This window comes from Heterodontus francisci, chromosome 4 (assembly GCF_036365525.1).
Source record: "Heterodontus francisci isolate sHetFra1 chromosome 4, sHetFra1.hap1, whole genome shotgun sequence".
In the NCBI taxonomy this organism is placed as follows: domain Eukaryota; kingdom Metazoa; phylum Chordata; class Chondrichthyes; order Heterodontiformes; family Heterodontidae; genus Heterodontus; species Heterodontus francisci.
Genome location: NC_090374.1, coordinates 136,587,911 through 136,602,384, shown reverse-complemented (window position 1 = coordinate 136,602,384; position 14,474 = coordinate 136,587,911). Strand labels below are relative to the sequence as shown.

General features: G+C 41.4%; 1 protein-coding gene across 6 annotated transcripts in view; it reads right to left on the bottom strand.

The window, feature by feature from the left end:
• Positions 1–14,474, bottom strand: part of smarca2 (SWI/SNF related, matrix associated, actin dependent regulator of chromatin, subfamily a, member 2) — a 211,363-nt gene that overhangs the window by 103,178 nt on the left and 93,711 nt on the right. For all 6 annotated transcript variants that reach the window (XM_068030208.1, XM_068030207.1, XM_068030205.1 and 3 more), the window contains 5 exons: positions 12,437–12,503; positions 11,141–11,251; positions 10,502–10,744; positions 8,931–9,044; positions 2,678–2,785 (listed from right to left, as the gene is read on the bottom strand). In XM_068030208.1, the coding sequence (XP_067886309.1) occupies positions 2,678–2,785; positions 8,931–9,044; positions 10,502–10,744; positions 11,141–11,251; positions 12,437–12,503 (643 nt within the window). The remainder of the gene's footprint in view (positions 1–2,677; positions 2,786–8,930; positions 9,045–10,501; positions 10,745–11,140; positions 11,252–12,436; positions 12,504–14,474) is intronic.

Here is a 14,474-nt window from a genome sequence, read left to right as displayed (position 1 = left end):
GAGTAAAGAAGAACGTGCCAGGAACAGCAGCAGGGGTACCTAAAAAGAGGTGCCAACCTGTTGAAGCTCCAACACATAATTACATGCATGCTAAAACAGAAGAAAGAGCTAAGATTAAAGCTCTGCAGTCCTGCCACATCCAGTCTTGAATGGTGACGGACAATTAAACAACTAACAGAAAGAGGAGGTTCCATGAATATCCCCATTTTTAGTGATGGTAGAGCCCAGCACCTGAGTGCAAAAGACAAGACTGAAGCATTTGCAAACATCTTCAATGAGAAGTGCCAATGGATGATCCATTTCAGCTTCCTCCTGAGGCCTCTGCCATCCTCAGCTAATTCGATAACGTCCATGAAACATCCCAGCTGTAGTACTGAAGGTCTGTTCTCAAGAACGAGCCTTGCCCCTAGCAGTGACATTTACTCTCAATGAAAAAGTGCCCAGGTATGTCCTGTCCATAAAAAGCAGGATCAATCCAGCCTGGCCAATTACAGCCCCATTAGTCTACTCTCAATCATCAAGAAAGTGATGGAAGGTGTAATCAACAGTGCTATCAAGAGGCACTTACTCAGCAACAACCTCACCGATGCTGTTTGGTTCCTGCAAGGACCACGTGGTTCTAGACCTCAGTACAGCCTTGGACCACACATGGAAAAAAAGCTCCATAATTCCAGAGGTGAGGTGAAAGTGACTGCCTTCGACATCAAGGTAGAATTTGACCAAGTGTGGCATCAAGGAGCCTTTGTAAAATTGGGTCAATGGGATTCGGGGCAAAACTCTCCACTGGTTGGAGTCATACCTAGCACAAAAGAAGATGGTTGTGGTTGTTGGAGACCAATTATCTCAGTCCTGGGTCATGGCTGCAGGAGTTCCTCAGGGCAGTATCCCAACAGCTTCATCAATGATCTTCCCTCCTTCACTGATAACCGCACAATGTTCAATAATGTTAGCAACTCCTCAGATGCTGAAGCAGTCTGTGCATGCATGCAGCAAGACCTGGACAACATTTAGGCTTAGGCTGACAAGTGGCAAGTAACATTTGCATCACGTAAGTTCCAGGTAATGGCTATCTCCAACAAGAGTGTGTCTAACCACCTCCCTCGACATTCCAATGGTATTAGCATCGCTGAATCCCCCACCATCAATATTCTGGGAGTCACCACTGACCAGAAACTCAACAGAACTAGCCCCATAAATATTGTAGCTAAAAGAGGAGGTCAGAGGCTGGGTAGTCTCCCGACTCTCCAAACCAAAGCCTTTCTACCATTTACACAGCACAAGTCAGGAGCGTGATGGAATACTCTCCATTTGCCTGGATGAGTGCAGCTCCAAAAACACTTAAGAAGCTCGACACCATACAGGACAAAGCAGCCTGCTTGATTGGCACCCCATTTACCACTTAAAACATTCACCCTTCCACTACTACACACTGTGGCTGCAGTGTGTGCTATCTATAAGATGCACTTCAGCATCTGCCAAGACCTCTTTGACGGCATCTTCCAAATCTGTGACTTCTACCACTTGGAAGAGCAAGGGCAGCAGGCACATGGGAACACCGCCTAAAAGTTCCCCTACAAGTCACACGCCATCCTTAACTGGAAATATATCGTCATTCATTCATCATTGAGGGCTGAAAATCCTGGAACTCCCTACTAAGCAGCATGGTGGCTTTACCTACACTACATGGACTGCAGCGGTTCAAGAAGATGGCTCACCACCACCTTAAGGGTAATTAGGGGTGAGCAATTAATGCTAGCCTTGCCAGTGACACTCATACCCCATTTCTATGACTGCCTATTCCCACCTCTAACATTGATGGTCATCTGCTACTGAAACCCTCATCCATGCCTTTGTTACCTCTAGACTTGACTGTTCTTATGCACTCCTGGCCAGTTTCCCATGTTCTGTAAACATGAGGTCATCCAAAACTCTGTTGCCCAAGTCCCAACTTGCACCAAAAGTCCTGTTCACTAATCACCCTTGTGCTCACTGCCAGTTAAGCAACGCCTCGATTTTAAACTTCTCATCCTCGTTTTCAAAGCTCTTTATGTCCTTGCCCTTACCAAGCTCTGTAATCTCCTCCAGCCCTGCAACCCTCTGAGATACCCACACTCGAGTCTCCCCAGTTTTAAATACTCCACTATTGGCAGCCATGCCTCAACTGCCTGGGCGTTAATGTCTGGAATTCCCTCCTGAAACCTCTCCGCCTCCCTTTCTTCCTTGAAGACCTTAAAACCTACCTCTTTGGCCAAACATTTGGCCATGGCCCCAATATGTCCTTTTGTGGCTTGATACCAAATTTTGCTTGATAAGGCTCCTGCACAGCGCTTTGGGAGGTTTTTCTGTGTTGAAATCACTATATAAATACAAGTTGTTGTTGTTCTAGAATGCACTACCTGAAGCTTCCAAGATGATGGAAGTAAAATCAATAATAAATTTCAAAAACAAGTTGAATAAATATTTGAAAAAGAAACATTTACACGGCTATGGGGAAAGAGCAGTAGAGTGGGACTAACTGGATAGCTCTTTCAAACAGCTGGCACGGGCATAATATGTAAGATATATATGTCTTTGCATTATATACAACTTTAAATGTCTCAGAAGTGTAAGTTTAAACATGATACTGAACATAATCCAAGACGTAAACGATGACCTGCTAAAAACATTAAGTCCCTACCTTTTTGTCTTTCTCAGAACCATCTGTTAGAAGAATTCCCTTAGCTTGCATGTGACGGTATAGAACCTTCTGTAGTGAAGACATGTCACATTTGATGACGTACTCAACCTGAAAATCAAAATTTAATTTGTCGTTACATGAAAACAATATGAAACAAAAAAGGTCTACAACAGCTGAAAAATACTCATAATAAATGCACAGAGCTTTCATTTAACGAGAAACATTGGAGCTAGCAGGTGAGAGGTAAATCTAAACTCTAGTTAGACCATTTTTATGAATTAAGTCTCTGGGGGAGAAATTCGTTCACATAGCACCACTTCTTGCAATGCTACGTAGACTCCCTGGGGGCCATGCAGGTAGCAGCCTGTGCAACATTCTTCAATAATGTCAACGAAGAAAGCCGGGCAGGCCGTGCATGTAGAGGACCGTGGCGCTGCCTGCCCCCGGATAATCAACTAGAAGCAGCGCTGTGCGAAAGAACTGCTCCTCCTCTATTCCTCCTACAAGCTAAGGGATTGTACATCTTTGTAATGCATGAAGTGTTTAAAAAAACTGGAATGCTGGTCCATATTTCAGTTGTTTGTAATTAAGGCAAGTGAATAGACATGACAAAAACAAAAAAAAATCCAGAAAAATCAGAGCAGCTGGTGCAGATGTGAACATTTAAACACAATATCCAATACTCCGTAGCTGGTTAATAACATAGTGAATGACAGCAGTTAATATTTAAACTTGATCTAGTTAGGCTTCACTGGCCAGGTATTGGACAGACTAATGCCGAGTTTCCTTCTTGGGAACAGGAGTGTCAGTAATATGGTGGTCAATCAGAAACCAGTTGATTCGTTGGGATGGCGGTAATGGGTGCAAAAATTTAAAAATGACAAATCATTTTCCTGAGTTATGTTCCAGATGTTATTGCATTAAACACAGCATTCGAGATTTAACAAGCAAGAATGTGGTATAGGAATGCATATTTCTGGTGTTAAGAGCAATCTGTCCACAATTTCTGCATTTCAGTTTAAATCTACTTTTTATTCTATGAATGCAATACCCTACTCAGAACACAGTGCAGCAGAAGGAGCAAAAACCAAAGGATCTAAAACACCATGAGGAACATTTTTATTACAGTTAAATCGGCACTCCAGGAACTTTGTTGAGTCGTCAGTGGTTTCTACGATAATGCTTTCTAAAACTTCCTCTCTTTAAAGAAAGTATCACAAAGACTATGGGCTGGATTTAATTTTTCTCCAGGCGTCTGTGCCCTTGGTGGTGGGGGTGGAGCAGGGCTGAAGATGCCTCCGAGACAGAGCTGCCAGGCACCCTGATACTGGGAGGGCCCAGCCTGATATTACTAGGCGCGACGGGGCCTTGTGGCGACCCCCTCCGCCGCTCGACGGCGAGACCCCCATTTGAATATTTAAATAAATTAAAATCAATGCATTAATGATACGTTGCTGCCTGAGTTCCCACTCTGATCTTCGGCCTGCTAGCCGACACTCCAGAACCTTCAGATCCCCGTTCAGGGAAACGAGGCGCCACACTGATGGGGACAGGGGAGGAGGTAAGTTTCTCAATGCAGGGGGTCAAAGTGACATCATTGGTGTAGGGAATGGTGGGTAGGGTTATAGTTTAAAGTTCATGCCGTTTTGCAGGGTTGGGGGGGAGGGGGGGGGAAATCAGGTGGACAAGTTAAGTGTTTTGGTGGGGGAGGGAGAAAGAGGGCAAATAATTAATTAAATTGTTCTGGGGGAGTGGGAGAGGGGCACAAGAAATGTCTGTCTTTATCTTTATTTACTTGTGCTTTAAATACTTATATTTACCATTAGGGCTCAAAGCCAGGGATGGACAGCCAGCCCTCTCCATGTGATCGGGGGGGTTTGGGGGGGGGGGGGGGGGCAGCTATTTAAATGAGCTGCCGCACGGAAGATTGCGGCAGCTCTGCGATGTGCCACCGTTCTCTTCGCCCGCTGCCCGAACAGAAGATTCAGCCTTGTGCAGATTACTTTCACATCCTGAATGGAACAGCATCTCAGATTCCATGTGGTACAAATCCCATTTGGCACTTTTTTGGCGATGCAAAGTGCTTTTAGGTGTAGCAGTATAATTCGGAAGTCAATAACAACTCACACTTACACAGGATGTTTAACATAGGAAAAAAGTCACAAGGTGCTTCACAGAGGTGTAATAGAGAGATACAGCACTGAAACAGGCCCTTCGGCCCACCGAGTCTGTGCCGACCAACAACCACCCATTTATGCTAATCCTACATTAATCCCATATTCCCCACCACATCCCCACAATCCTCCTACCACCTACCTACACTAGGGGCAATTTACAATGGCCAATTTACCTATCAACCTGCAAGTCTTTGGCTGTGGGAGGAAACCGGAGCACCCGGTGGAAACCCACGCGGTCACAGGGAGAACATGCAAACTCCGCGCAGGCAGTACCCAGAACTGAACTCAGGTCGCTGGAGCTGTGAGGCTGCGGTGCTAACCACTGCACCACCTTCTTACAGTGCAGCACTCCCTTAGTACTCCACCGACATGTTGGCCTAGATTTTGCGCTCGTCTCTGGAATCAGACTCAAATAATCAGACAAAAAACGATGCTGAGCGAAAAGAGATATTAGGCATAGTGAAAAAAACTTGGTCAAAGTAGTGGGTTTTAAGGAGTCTTAAAATGCTTTGATAGGCAAAATGTGTGAGAAAATAACAGAGCACAGGGCCTAAACAGTGAAATCACAATTGCTAATGGGGGATGCACAATAGGGTGGCAAATGTAACCCCACTATTTAAAAAAGGAGGGAGGAAAAAAACAGGGAACTGCAGACCAGTTAGCCTTACATCGGTAGTGGGGAAAATGATAGAGTCTATTATAAAGGATGTGATAGCAGAACACCTGGAAAGCATAAGTGGGACTGGAAAAAGTCAGCATGGGTTTATGAAAGAAAAATCATACTTAACAAATCTACTGGAGTTTTTTGAGGATGTAACTAGTAGAACAGATAAGGGAGAACCATTTGGATTTTCAGAAGGCTTTTGATAAGGTCCCACATAAGAGGTTAGTGTGCAAAATTAAAGCACATGGGATTGGGGGTAATATACTGGCATGGATTGAGAATTGGTTGACAAACAGAAAACAGTAGGAGTAAACGGGTCTTTTTCTGGGTGGCTGGCAGTGACTAGTGGGGTACCGCAGGGATCAGTCTTGGGCCCCAGCTATTCACAATATATATTAATGATTGGATGAGGGAACTAAATGCAACATTTCCAAGTTTGCAGATGACACAAAGCTGGGGGGGAATGCGAGCTGTGGGGAGGATGCAAAGAGGCTCCAATGTGATTTGGACAAGTTGGGTGAGTGGGCAAATGCATGGCAGATGAACAACAACGTGGATAAATGTGAGGTTATCCACTTTGGTTGTAAAAACAGAAAGGCATATTATCAACTGAATGGTGATAGATGGGAAAGGGGGAGGTGCAACGAGACCTGGATGTCCTTGTACACCAGTCGCTGACAGCGAGCATTCAGATGCAGCAAGCAATTAGGAAGGCGAAAAGTATGTTGGCCTTCATTGCAAGAGGATTTGAGTACAGGAGCAAGGATGTCTTCCAGGGCCTTGGTGAGACCACATCTGGAGTATTGTGTGCAGTTTTGGTCTCCTTATCTGAGGAAGGATGTTCTTGCCATGGAGGGAGTGCAAAGATTTACTTGGCTGATTCCTGGGATGGCAGGATTGACGCGTCAGGAGAGATTGGGTCGACTAGGCCTAGATTCACTCGAGTTTAGAAGAATGAGAGGGGATCTCAAAGAAACCTATAAAATTCTAACAGGTCTAGACAAGCTAGATGCAGGGAGGTTGTTCCCAATGGCTGGGGAGTCCAGAACCAGGGGTCACAGTCTCAGGAAACGGCGTATGCCATTTAGAACCGAGATGAGGAGAATTTTCTTCACTCAGAGGGTGGTGAACCTGTGGAATTCTCTACCGCAGAAGGCAGTGGAGGCCAAATCATTAAATATATTCATGAAGGAGATAAGATACATTTCTTAATGCCAAAGGGATCACGGGATTTGGGGAAAAAGCGAGAACAGGGTACTGAATTAGACGATCAGCCATGATCTTTTTGAATGGCGGAGCAGACCCAAAGGGCCGAATAGCCTACTCCTGCTCCTATTTTCTATGTTTCTAATAGATCAGAGTTGGAGGAACGTAGTGTTTTCAGAGGGTTGTAAGTCTAGAGGAGGTTGCAGATCATGGGGTGGTGCCATGAAGGGATTTAAATGAAAGCATGCGTTTTAAGTTTGACGCAATAGGGAAACATGAGACAATGTTAGTTATTAAGAACAGGGGTAACAGATGAGCGAGGCTTGTAGAGGGAATGGATACAGGCTGCATAGATTTGAATGAGTTGAAGTTTTTTTTGTCGGGGTGGGGGAGGTTCGGTGTGGCAGAGGATGGGAGGCTAGCAAGAAGAGCACTTGAACAAGTAAGCCTGGAGATGACAAAGATTAGAGTTTCGGCAGCAGAGAGAGGGGGCAGAGATGGGCAACGTGAGGAGGTGCAAATAGGCAGTCTTCATAATAGAGAGGAAATGGGGTCAGAAGCACAGCACAAGGTCAAATAGGACATCGAAGCTGCAAAGAGTCTGGTTCAACCAGAGGCACGGGGAGGAACATGCAATCAGTGGCGAGGATAGGTAATTCATGGGGGAGGCAGGGATTGTTGGGTTTGGTCCTTCCAACATTTAACTGTGTATGTGTGGGTTTCCTCCGGGTGCTCCGGTTTCCTCCCACATGCCAAAGACTTGCAGGTTGATAGGTTAATTGGCCATTATAAATTGCCCCTAGTATAGGTAGGTGGTAGGGAAATATAGGGACAGGTGGGGATGTGGTAGGAATATGGGATTAATGTAGGATTAGTATAAATGGGTGGTTGATGGTCGGCACAGACTCGGTGGGCCGAAGGGCCTGTTTCAGTGCTGTATCTCTAAACTAAACTAAACTGGCTCATCCATGACTGGATATCGGAGAAATAGTCTGGTCTAACAATAGAGGCAGCAGGGAGGTGCAGCTGAGTGCTGTCAGCGTATGTGGGCAACTTGACCCAATGTCTTTGGATATTGTTGCCAAGGTGCAGAATTAGATAAGGAAGAAGGAGGGAGTCAAAATAAATCCTCCTGGGACTCCAGAGATAATGGTATGGGGTGGAAAGAGAAACCATTGCTGGAGATGCTCTGACTACAATTGGATAAAGAACAGAACCAAGCAAGGACAGTCCCACTGAGCTTGACAATGGAACAGAGGCATTGGACAAGGATGGTGTGGCCAACCATGTGAAAGGCTGGAAAAAGTTTTAGGAAGAGGGACAACGTATGATTCACAGGAGGATGCCATTTGTGAATTTGATGAGGCCTGTTTCAGTGCTGTGGCAGGGAGGGCTGCAATACAAAAGGGTGGAAATTATATTACAACTCAACAGAGCTCTAGTTGGATGCCATCTGGAGTACTGCATTCAGATTTGGGTACCACTCTCAGAAAGGATAGACTAGCCTTCGAAGGGGTACAGAGCAGACTTACTAAAATGATGCCAGGACAAAAAGGCTAAAATTATGAGGACAGGTTACACAGATTAAACTTGAGGTTGTTAAGATGATTAAAAGATTTGACAGGGCAGATGGAGAGAAACTATTTCCTTTGGTGGGGAGTCAAGAACAAGGGGGCATAACCTTAAAATCAGAACTTGGCCATTCAGGGATGATGTTAGAAAGTACTTCTTCACTAAAAAGGTAATGGAAGTCTGGAACTCTCTTGCCCAAAAAGCTTTTGTGGCTAAGCAAATTGAAAATTTCCAAAGAGAGATTGATAAGATTTTTGGTAGGCAAGGGCATTAAGAGTTAAGGAACCAAGATGGGTAGATGGAGTTGCAATACAGATCAGCCATGATCTAATGGAATAGGTTCAAGGACTGAATGGCCTACTCCTGTTCCTGTGTTCAAATGTGGAGTTGCGAGAAAGATTAGCAGTATTTGGGAAGGGACATGGTTAACTTTGGAAGAAAAGGAGATTGAAGATGGGGCAGCAGTCTGCAAGGACAAATTAACATGACTGTGGTAAAAACAAAACTCATGTCAGCAACATTGTAGAAGCTTCATCATAAAAGCTTTCTTTCCGGGTTAAATCCAGATGTGAAAGGTTTACTTATAAATGACCAAGTCTGGATTTCTCCAATCTTTTACAGAAAACGTTATAACCTTTTCTGGTAACTGGGATTCCACTTCTTTTTTCAGCCTTCTCAGAAGGAAGGGACGCAGCACTTTGTGAAGACGGCGAATGATCAGGATTGTTTCCTCCTCATTTAGGTCTACCTGTAAAATAATCAATCAAGGAGACAGATTTGGGTTACTTGTCCTCCTTACAGAGAATAGTTAAGTTTAATTTAAAACAAAGTTTTAAAAAGCACACGTTAGCTTATTCCATCTGGGAATAAAAAGTTAAAAAATATACACATCACCCAGTTGAATGGGCACCATAAAATTAAGTACTCTGTTGCATTAAATTATAAAAAAAAATTCAGAGTGGGAGGGAAGAAAGAAACAATTGCCTAGATTCCCAAGTTTCTTATTTTTGTAAACAGAAGTTTTTTTACTATTAATAGAGCATTCCCTTCATGAAGAAAATGTATGTGTGCGTGAAAGTTATCAAAATATATCTTGCACTCATACTTGAATTTTAGTTTGGATAAATACACTTCAAAGTGCATTAAGAACACAGACCAGAAGGTTTCAAGTTTGATCCCTGGTCTTTGCTCATTTAGCTGATCTTAGCTGGGATATTACAATTAGTATTAGCACCCTAGCCTTGGGTGCAGAAAGAGCAAGTACATAACTTAAAAAAAAGTTTCCTATGTTCAATGGTTATCCCCACTGTAGATACTGGATGAAACAGGATCAGATTTAGCTTTGTTTCCCCAGTCAAATACCCCAACGCTAACTGGACTCTTAAATGGCTAGTTGAGTGAGGTACCAGAAGGCTGCCAACATCTGTAGAAATCATATTCAACCAAGATTCAGCACTTTTAGAGAAAGCAAGAAAAGAAAGTGTTTGTTAAAAGACCTGACAAATTCTGACTGTATCCATCCACTGCTTGAAAGAACTTCACGACTCAGATCATTCTGGTGGAGAGTTCCCTATTTTTTCCACAATAAAATTACTGCCTTTTTTGTGATTTTATTAAAATTCTTCATTTATAATCCCACAACCATGGCAGTCATGTACTTATTCAAATAGTTGATTAAACTGAAGACAGTGTGAAGAGCACTTGAGTAAGTTCATTAGGCCAATCTTTACTGTACCCCACCCCCTCTGCTACTTTTCACTTCAGAAATTGAAGTAGAGTAGAAGTGTTATCACTGTAGTGATTGACTTCAAAACAGCAAAAAATGGTTCTAGAATAAAAGCAAAATACTGCAGATGCTGGAAATCTGAAATAAAAACAAGAAATGCTAGAAATACTCAACAGGTCTGGCCGCATCTGTGGAGAGAGCAGAGTTAACGTTTCAGGTCTGTGACCTTTCATCAGAACTGGCAAATATAAAATATACATATAAAAATGGCTCTATATACCTCTAGAATTATACAGCAATATTCCAATGCAAAGCAAAATCACACCACTTCACAGTTGTGCTTTTTTTTCAGAATTTGTAAATATAGATTATATGCATGCAATATAATTCAACTGAATCTTTTTGGATGTTTATGTTTCTTAAAGCTATATTTTAAAACTTTAAGTGCAACTACAAAACACTAGTGGCTTGATCGTTACCCTTTCTCCAGTCATGGCAAATGGAGCATTAAACCACTGTTCAAATGTGCTGCAGCTTTTGAAGATAGTAGGCAAAAGAAAGTTGAGAAGAGCCCAAAGTTCAGGAAGTTTGTTCTGCAGTGGAGTTCCAGTCAAAAGGACCCGACGAGGTGCTACATAGTGAGTGTTCAACACCTGGGTCAGTTTACAATGGTGATTCTTCATACGATGACCTTCATCTACAATCATATATTTCCATCGAAGCTGAAAAATAGAGGGAATGTGTCACATAAATTCTACAAAAGGGTGAATTATGCTACCGAGAACACACTAGAAAAGAACTAGAAACAGTAGAACAAATTAATGCACTTTCAGCACTCACAGGGAAATTTTTAATCTAGTTATTTTTCTGCTTACAGACAAATCATCAAATAATTAAACAAAGTTATAAATTTTGTTAGGAATCCTTATTCTTCATTTTTAATTGAATTTCCCAGTCATTGATGCATACAATTCTATAAAGTTGATAAAAATTTAGAATTAAGGTTAATTTCCCATAATCTGGCAATCACTACCATACTGACCCAAAGAGAGCTCAAGATACCCTACCATTTGTCTACTGGTGATAAAGTTTGTCAAATATGTAGAAATTGGTCTTACCTTAGCAAGCACATGCTTGTCCTTAATAATATATTCGTATGTGGTTAAAAGAACATTGAATTTTCCACTGCGCAGCTGCGGAATAAATGACCGGCGGAGAGCTGGTGTACCCTTAGACACAATGAGAGTTATATTACCATAACACACAAACAGGTATTTACCAGTTTTTTCTACCATCAAATATCAAATGTATATCATACAGAAGCTGCGCAGTTAGTGCAAAAATACAAAATATATTTCCAGCTGCAGGAATACCAAGTTACCTTGCACTAATTGGTTTCTTTAGAAAAAAAAACTATGTTTATAAAAGTTTTAGATAAAACTTTTCAGTTATACTGTTCCTTTACATTTACTCATTGTAGTGCAGTCCACATTTATCAGTAGGGTTTCTTCCCAGTGCCATGCCAGTGCTCAACCTGTTCACTGCAAAATGTAAAAAAACTAACGCATAATAATTAGTTTTAAATATGCCAGTACTCAAATGATTGCATTGCTCAACAAATGTGAATTCGAGCTAAGATTTTAATTAAAATTAAATAAAAATCTTGACAAATAGGACTGCCCAATAATTGAAAAGTTCTAAGAGAAATGTGAAGTGCAAAAAATAATTTACAAGCAGCTGCAGTTGTAAAGGTAGCCGAATAGAATTAGCTAATATGTAGCACTATATGCAAGGAGCGTTCATGCATAGTTTCTCTTTCATTCTTCATACTATTTACTTCTATTCTAAAGCCTGTGGTTTGTCTAAACAAAGACACTTTTTTCTCTTTAAAAAGGAATGCGAAAATGCCAAAAATTATGCAATGTATATACTATGACTGAATGCCAAATTAGCGATAAATACGCAAGTTAATTTAGTGAAAAAATACTTGTTACCAATCACAGAAACAATACTTTACATATTACTTTTAACACAAATCATATGGTATACCTAGCCCAATCATATGCAAGCAAGAGTCATTCATTCACTGTTGCCTAAAATGACATCCCATCCTTGTGTTATTGCAGACTGATTGATAACTTGAAACAATACTAGTGTTCAAAATTCATGCTCTTAAAATCAAAATAAATTGCGCATTGCCATGCAGCTCTTCATTTTTCTTTTTCTTCTCTCCAATTAGCTCATTTTTATTTGGGTCTGGAAAGGAGCATTTAATAGTCATCTGAAAATGCAAAACATCTTACTACAGAACTAATTACTTAGAAGAAAATGAATACTATAAAACTCAAATAGTGAACTGCAAGCAACAGGAAAATCACAGTACTTTTTCTATACCAAAGACAAACAATACTAACCTTGTAAGAAATCTTCACAACAGATGGGGCCCACTTATCAAATTCATATACCCAGTTGGATAAAGTTCTAAAAGGGAGGGGAAAATGTCGAACTCATTACAACTTCCTAAACAGTGTTATTCAATTTCTAAATATTACAGAAAGTTCAAATTAGTAACAAGCTTTAAATCACATCTCATCAGAAAAGTCATACCGTCAATGGATTTGCCGTTCTTCTAGCACTTCAAGGATTTAGATGTTGCAAAGTAACATGGACAACACCATTTGATTGTGTATTCAGTTCCTAATGTGATTAGGAACATCACCAAATTGTGAACCAGACATTAAGTGCAACAGTCAGGTTTGACTTACGAGCGTAAAAACGGGAAGTTGGACTGATAAAATGTAAGAGACTTCAGCTTTATGCTGAGCAATTAGTTTGAATTGGCTCGTAACCTTTATGTTTTAAACTGACCAGTTTCCAATGAAAACTGTTTGCAAAATATTCAAGATCTTTTTGTTAAGTGGCAAGCGAGCATACATATGTATAATGAAATCCAAGTTGAAAACACAGCTGTGTGCTTAATAATACAAGACAGCTGCAAGTCAAAAAAGCAATAAGCTAAATACGTCTGCTAATAGCAATACTTTAGGGACAAGTCAACAAGGCTATACATCAAATTGTTAGGTACAGCATGCAAGGCATGTTTCATGTATCAATTTTGGGAAAAGAACTGTGCAACTATGAGCCAAGAAAGTGGGGTGCACCTTCATAGAGATAGGGCTCTAGAGTTCTTATTATAAAACGTATCTATTCAAGATTTTTTTTAAAAAGCTTCCCAAGATTTGTTTTGAAGATTTATTTGCACATGGGTCAGAAACAGCATCCTTAAATTGTTTTTAAAGAAATTATTTCAAAATATACAGCTTCTACCATTTAAGAAATTAGTAGAATGTTTGTCATTAAATTAGACATTTCTACGAATGAGCAGTAGGAACTATTCAGCTTTAAATTTCAAATAATTTGCTGTATCTCCATTCTTCGTGTAATCCATGGCATGACTATTTTCAAAGTATTCAGAAACAGTAATTTTACATCAAAATCTAGAGTTAGTTTTCAGGGTGACAATTTTTGACGTAATTTTATGTAAAATAGTCTAATATCCTTTATTTAAAGTGCAATATATGGAAGGAGTCTACTTGTACACTAGGTCAGATGGCAAGCTCTACAGTCTATTAAGGCTGAAAGCAAAGACAAAAACGCATCACATCCTGATCAGAGAACTCATCTACATTGATGATGCTGTGCTAGTTGCTCACAAGGAAACTTAGCTACAATGACTCATGGACTGTCCCTCCCGTGCCTGTAACTTGTTCTCCTTGACTATAAGCATCAAGAAAACAGTGGTCATGGGACAAGGTGTTGCATCTCTGCCCCTGCTTACACTAAATAATAACCCATTGGAAGTGGTTAGCAAACTCTGCTACCTTGGATCCACAGTGACAATCTGTCCCTTGCTACATAGAGAAAGCAGCTATCACCCCTGGCCGACTTGCAAAACGCGCATGGGAAAACACTAAGCTGACCTTTAGGAACAAGCTGATGCTTCATAAGGCCTGTGTTCTCAGCTCCTTACTGTATGGTTGTGAAACATGGTGACTTACAGCTACCAAGAAAAGATGCTCAATAATTTTTTTTTTAATTTGCTCATGGGATTTGGGCATTGCTGACTAGGCCAGCATTTATTGCCCATCCATAATTGCACTTGAGAAGGTGGTGCTGAGCTGCTTTCTTGAACTGCTGCAATCCTTAGGATGTAGGTACACCCACAGTGCTGTTAGGAAGGGAGTTACAAGATTTTGACAGTGACAGTGAAGGAACGGCAATATAGTTGCAAGTCAGGGTGGTGTGTGGCTTGGAGGGGAACTTGCAGCTGGTGGTGTTCCCATGTATCTGCTGCCCTTGTCCCTCTAGGTAGTGGAGGTCACAGGTTTGGAAGGTGCTGTCGAAGGAGATGTTGCAGTGCATCGGTCGTGAATGGTGAAGGGAGTGGATGTT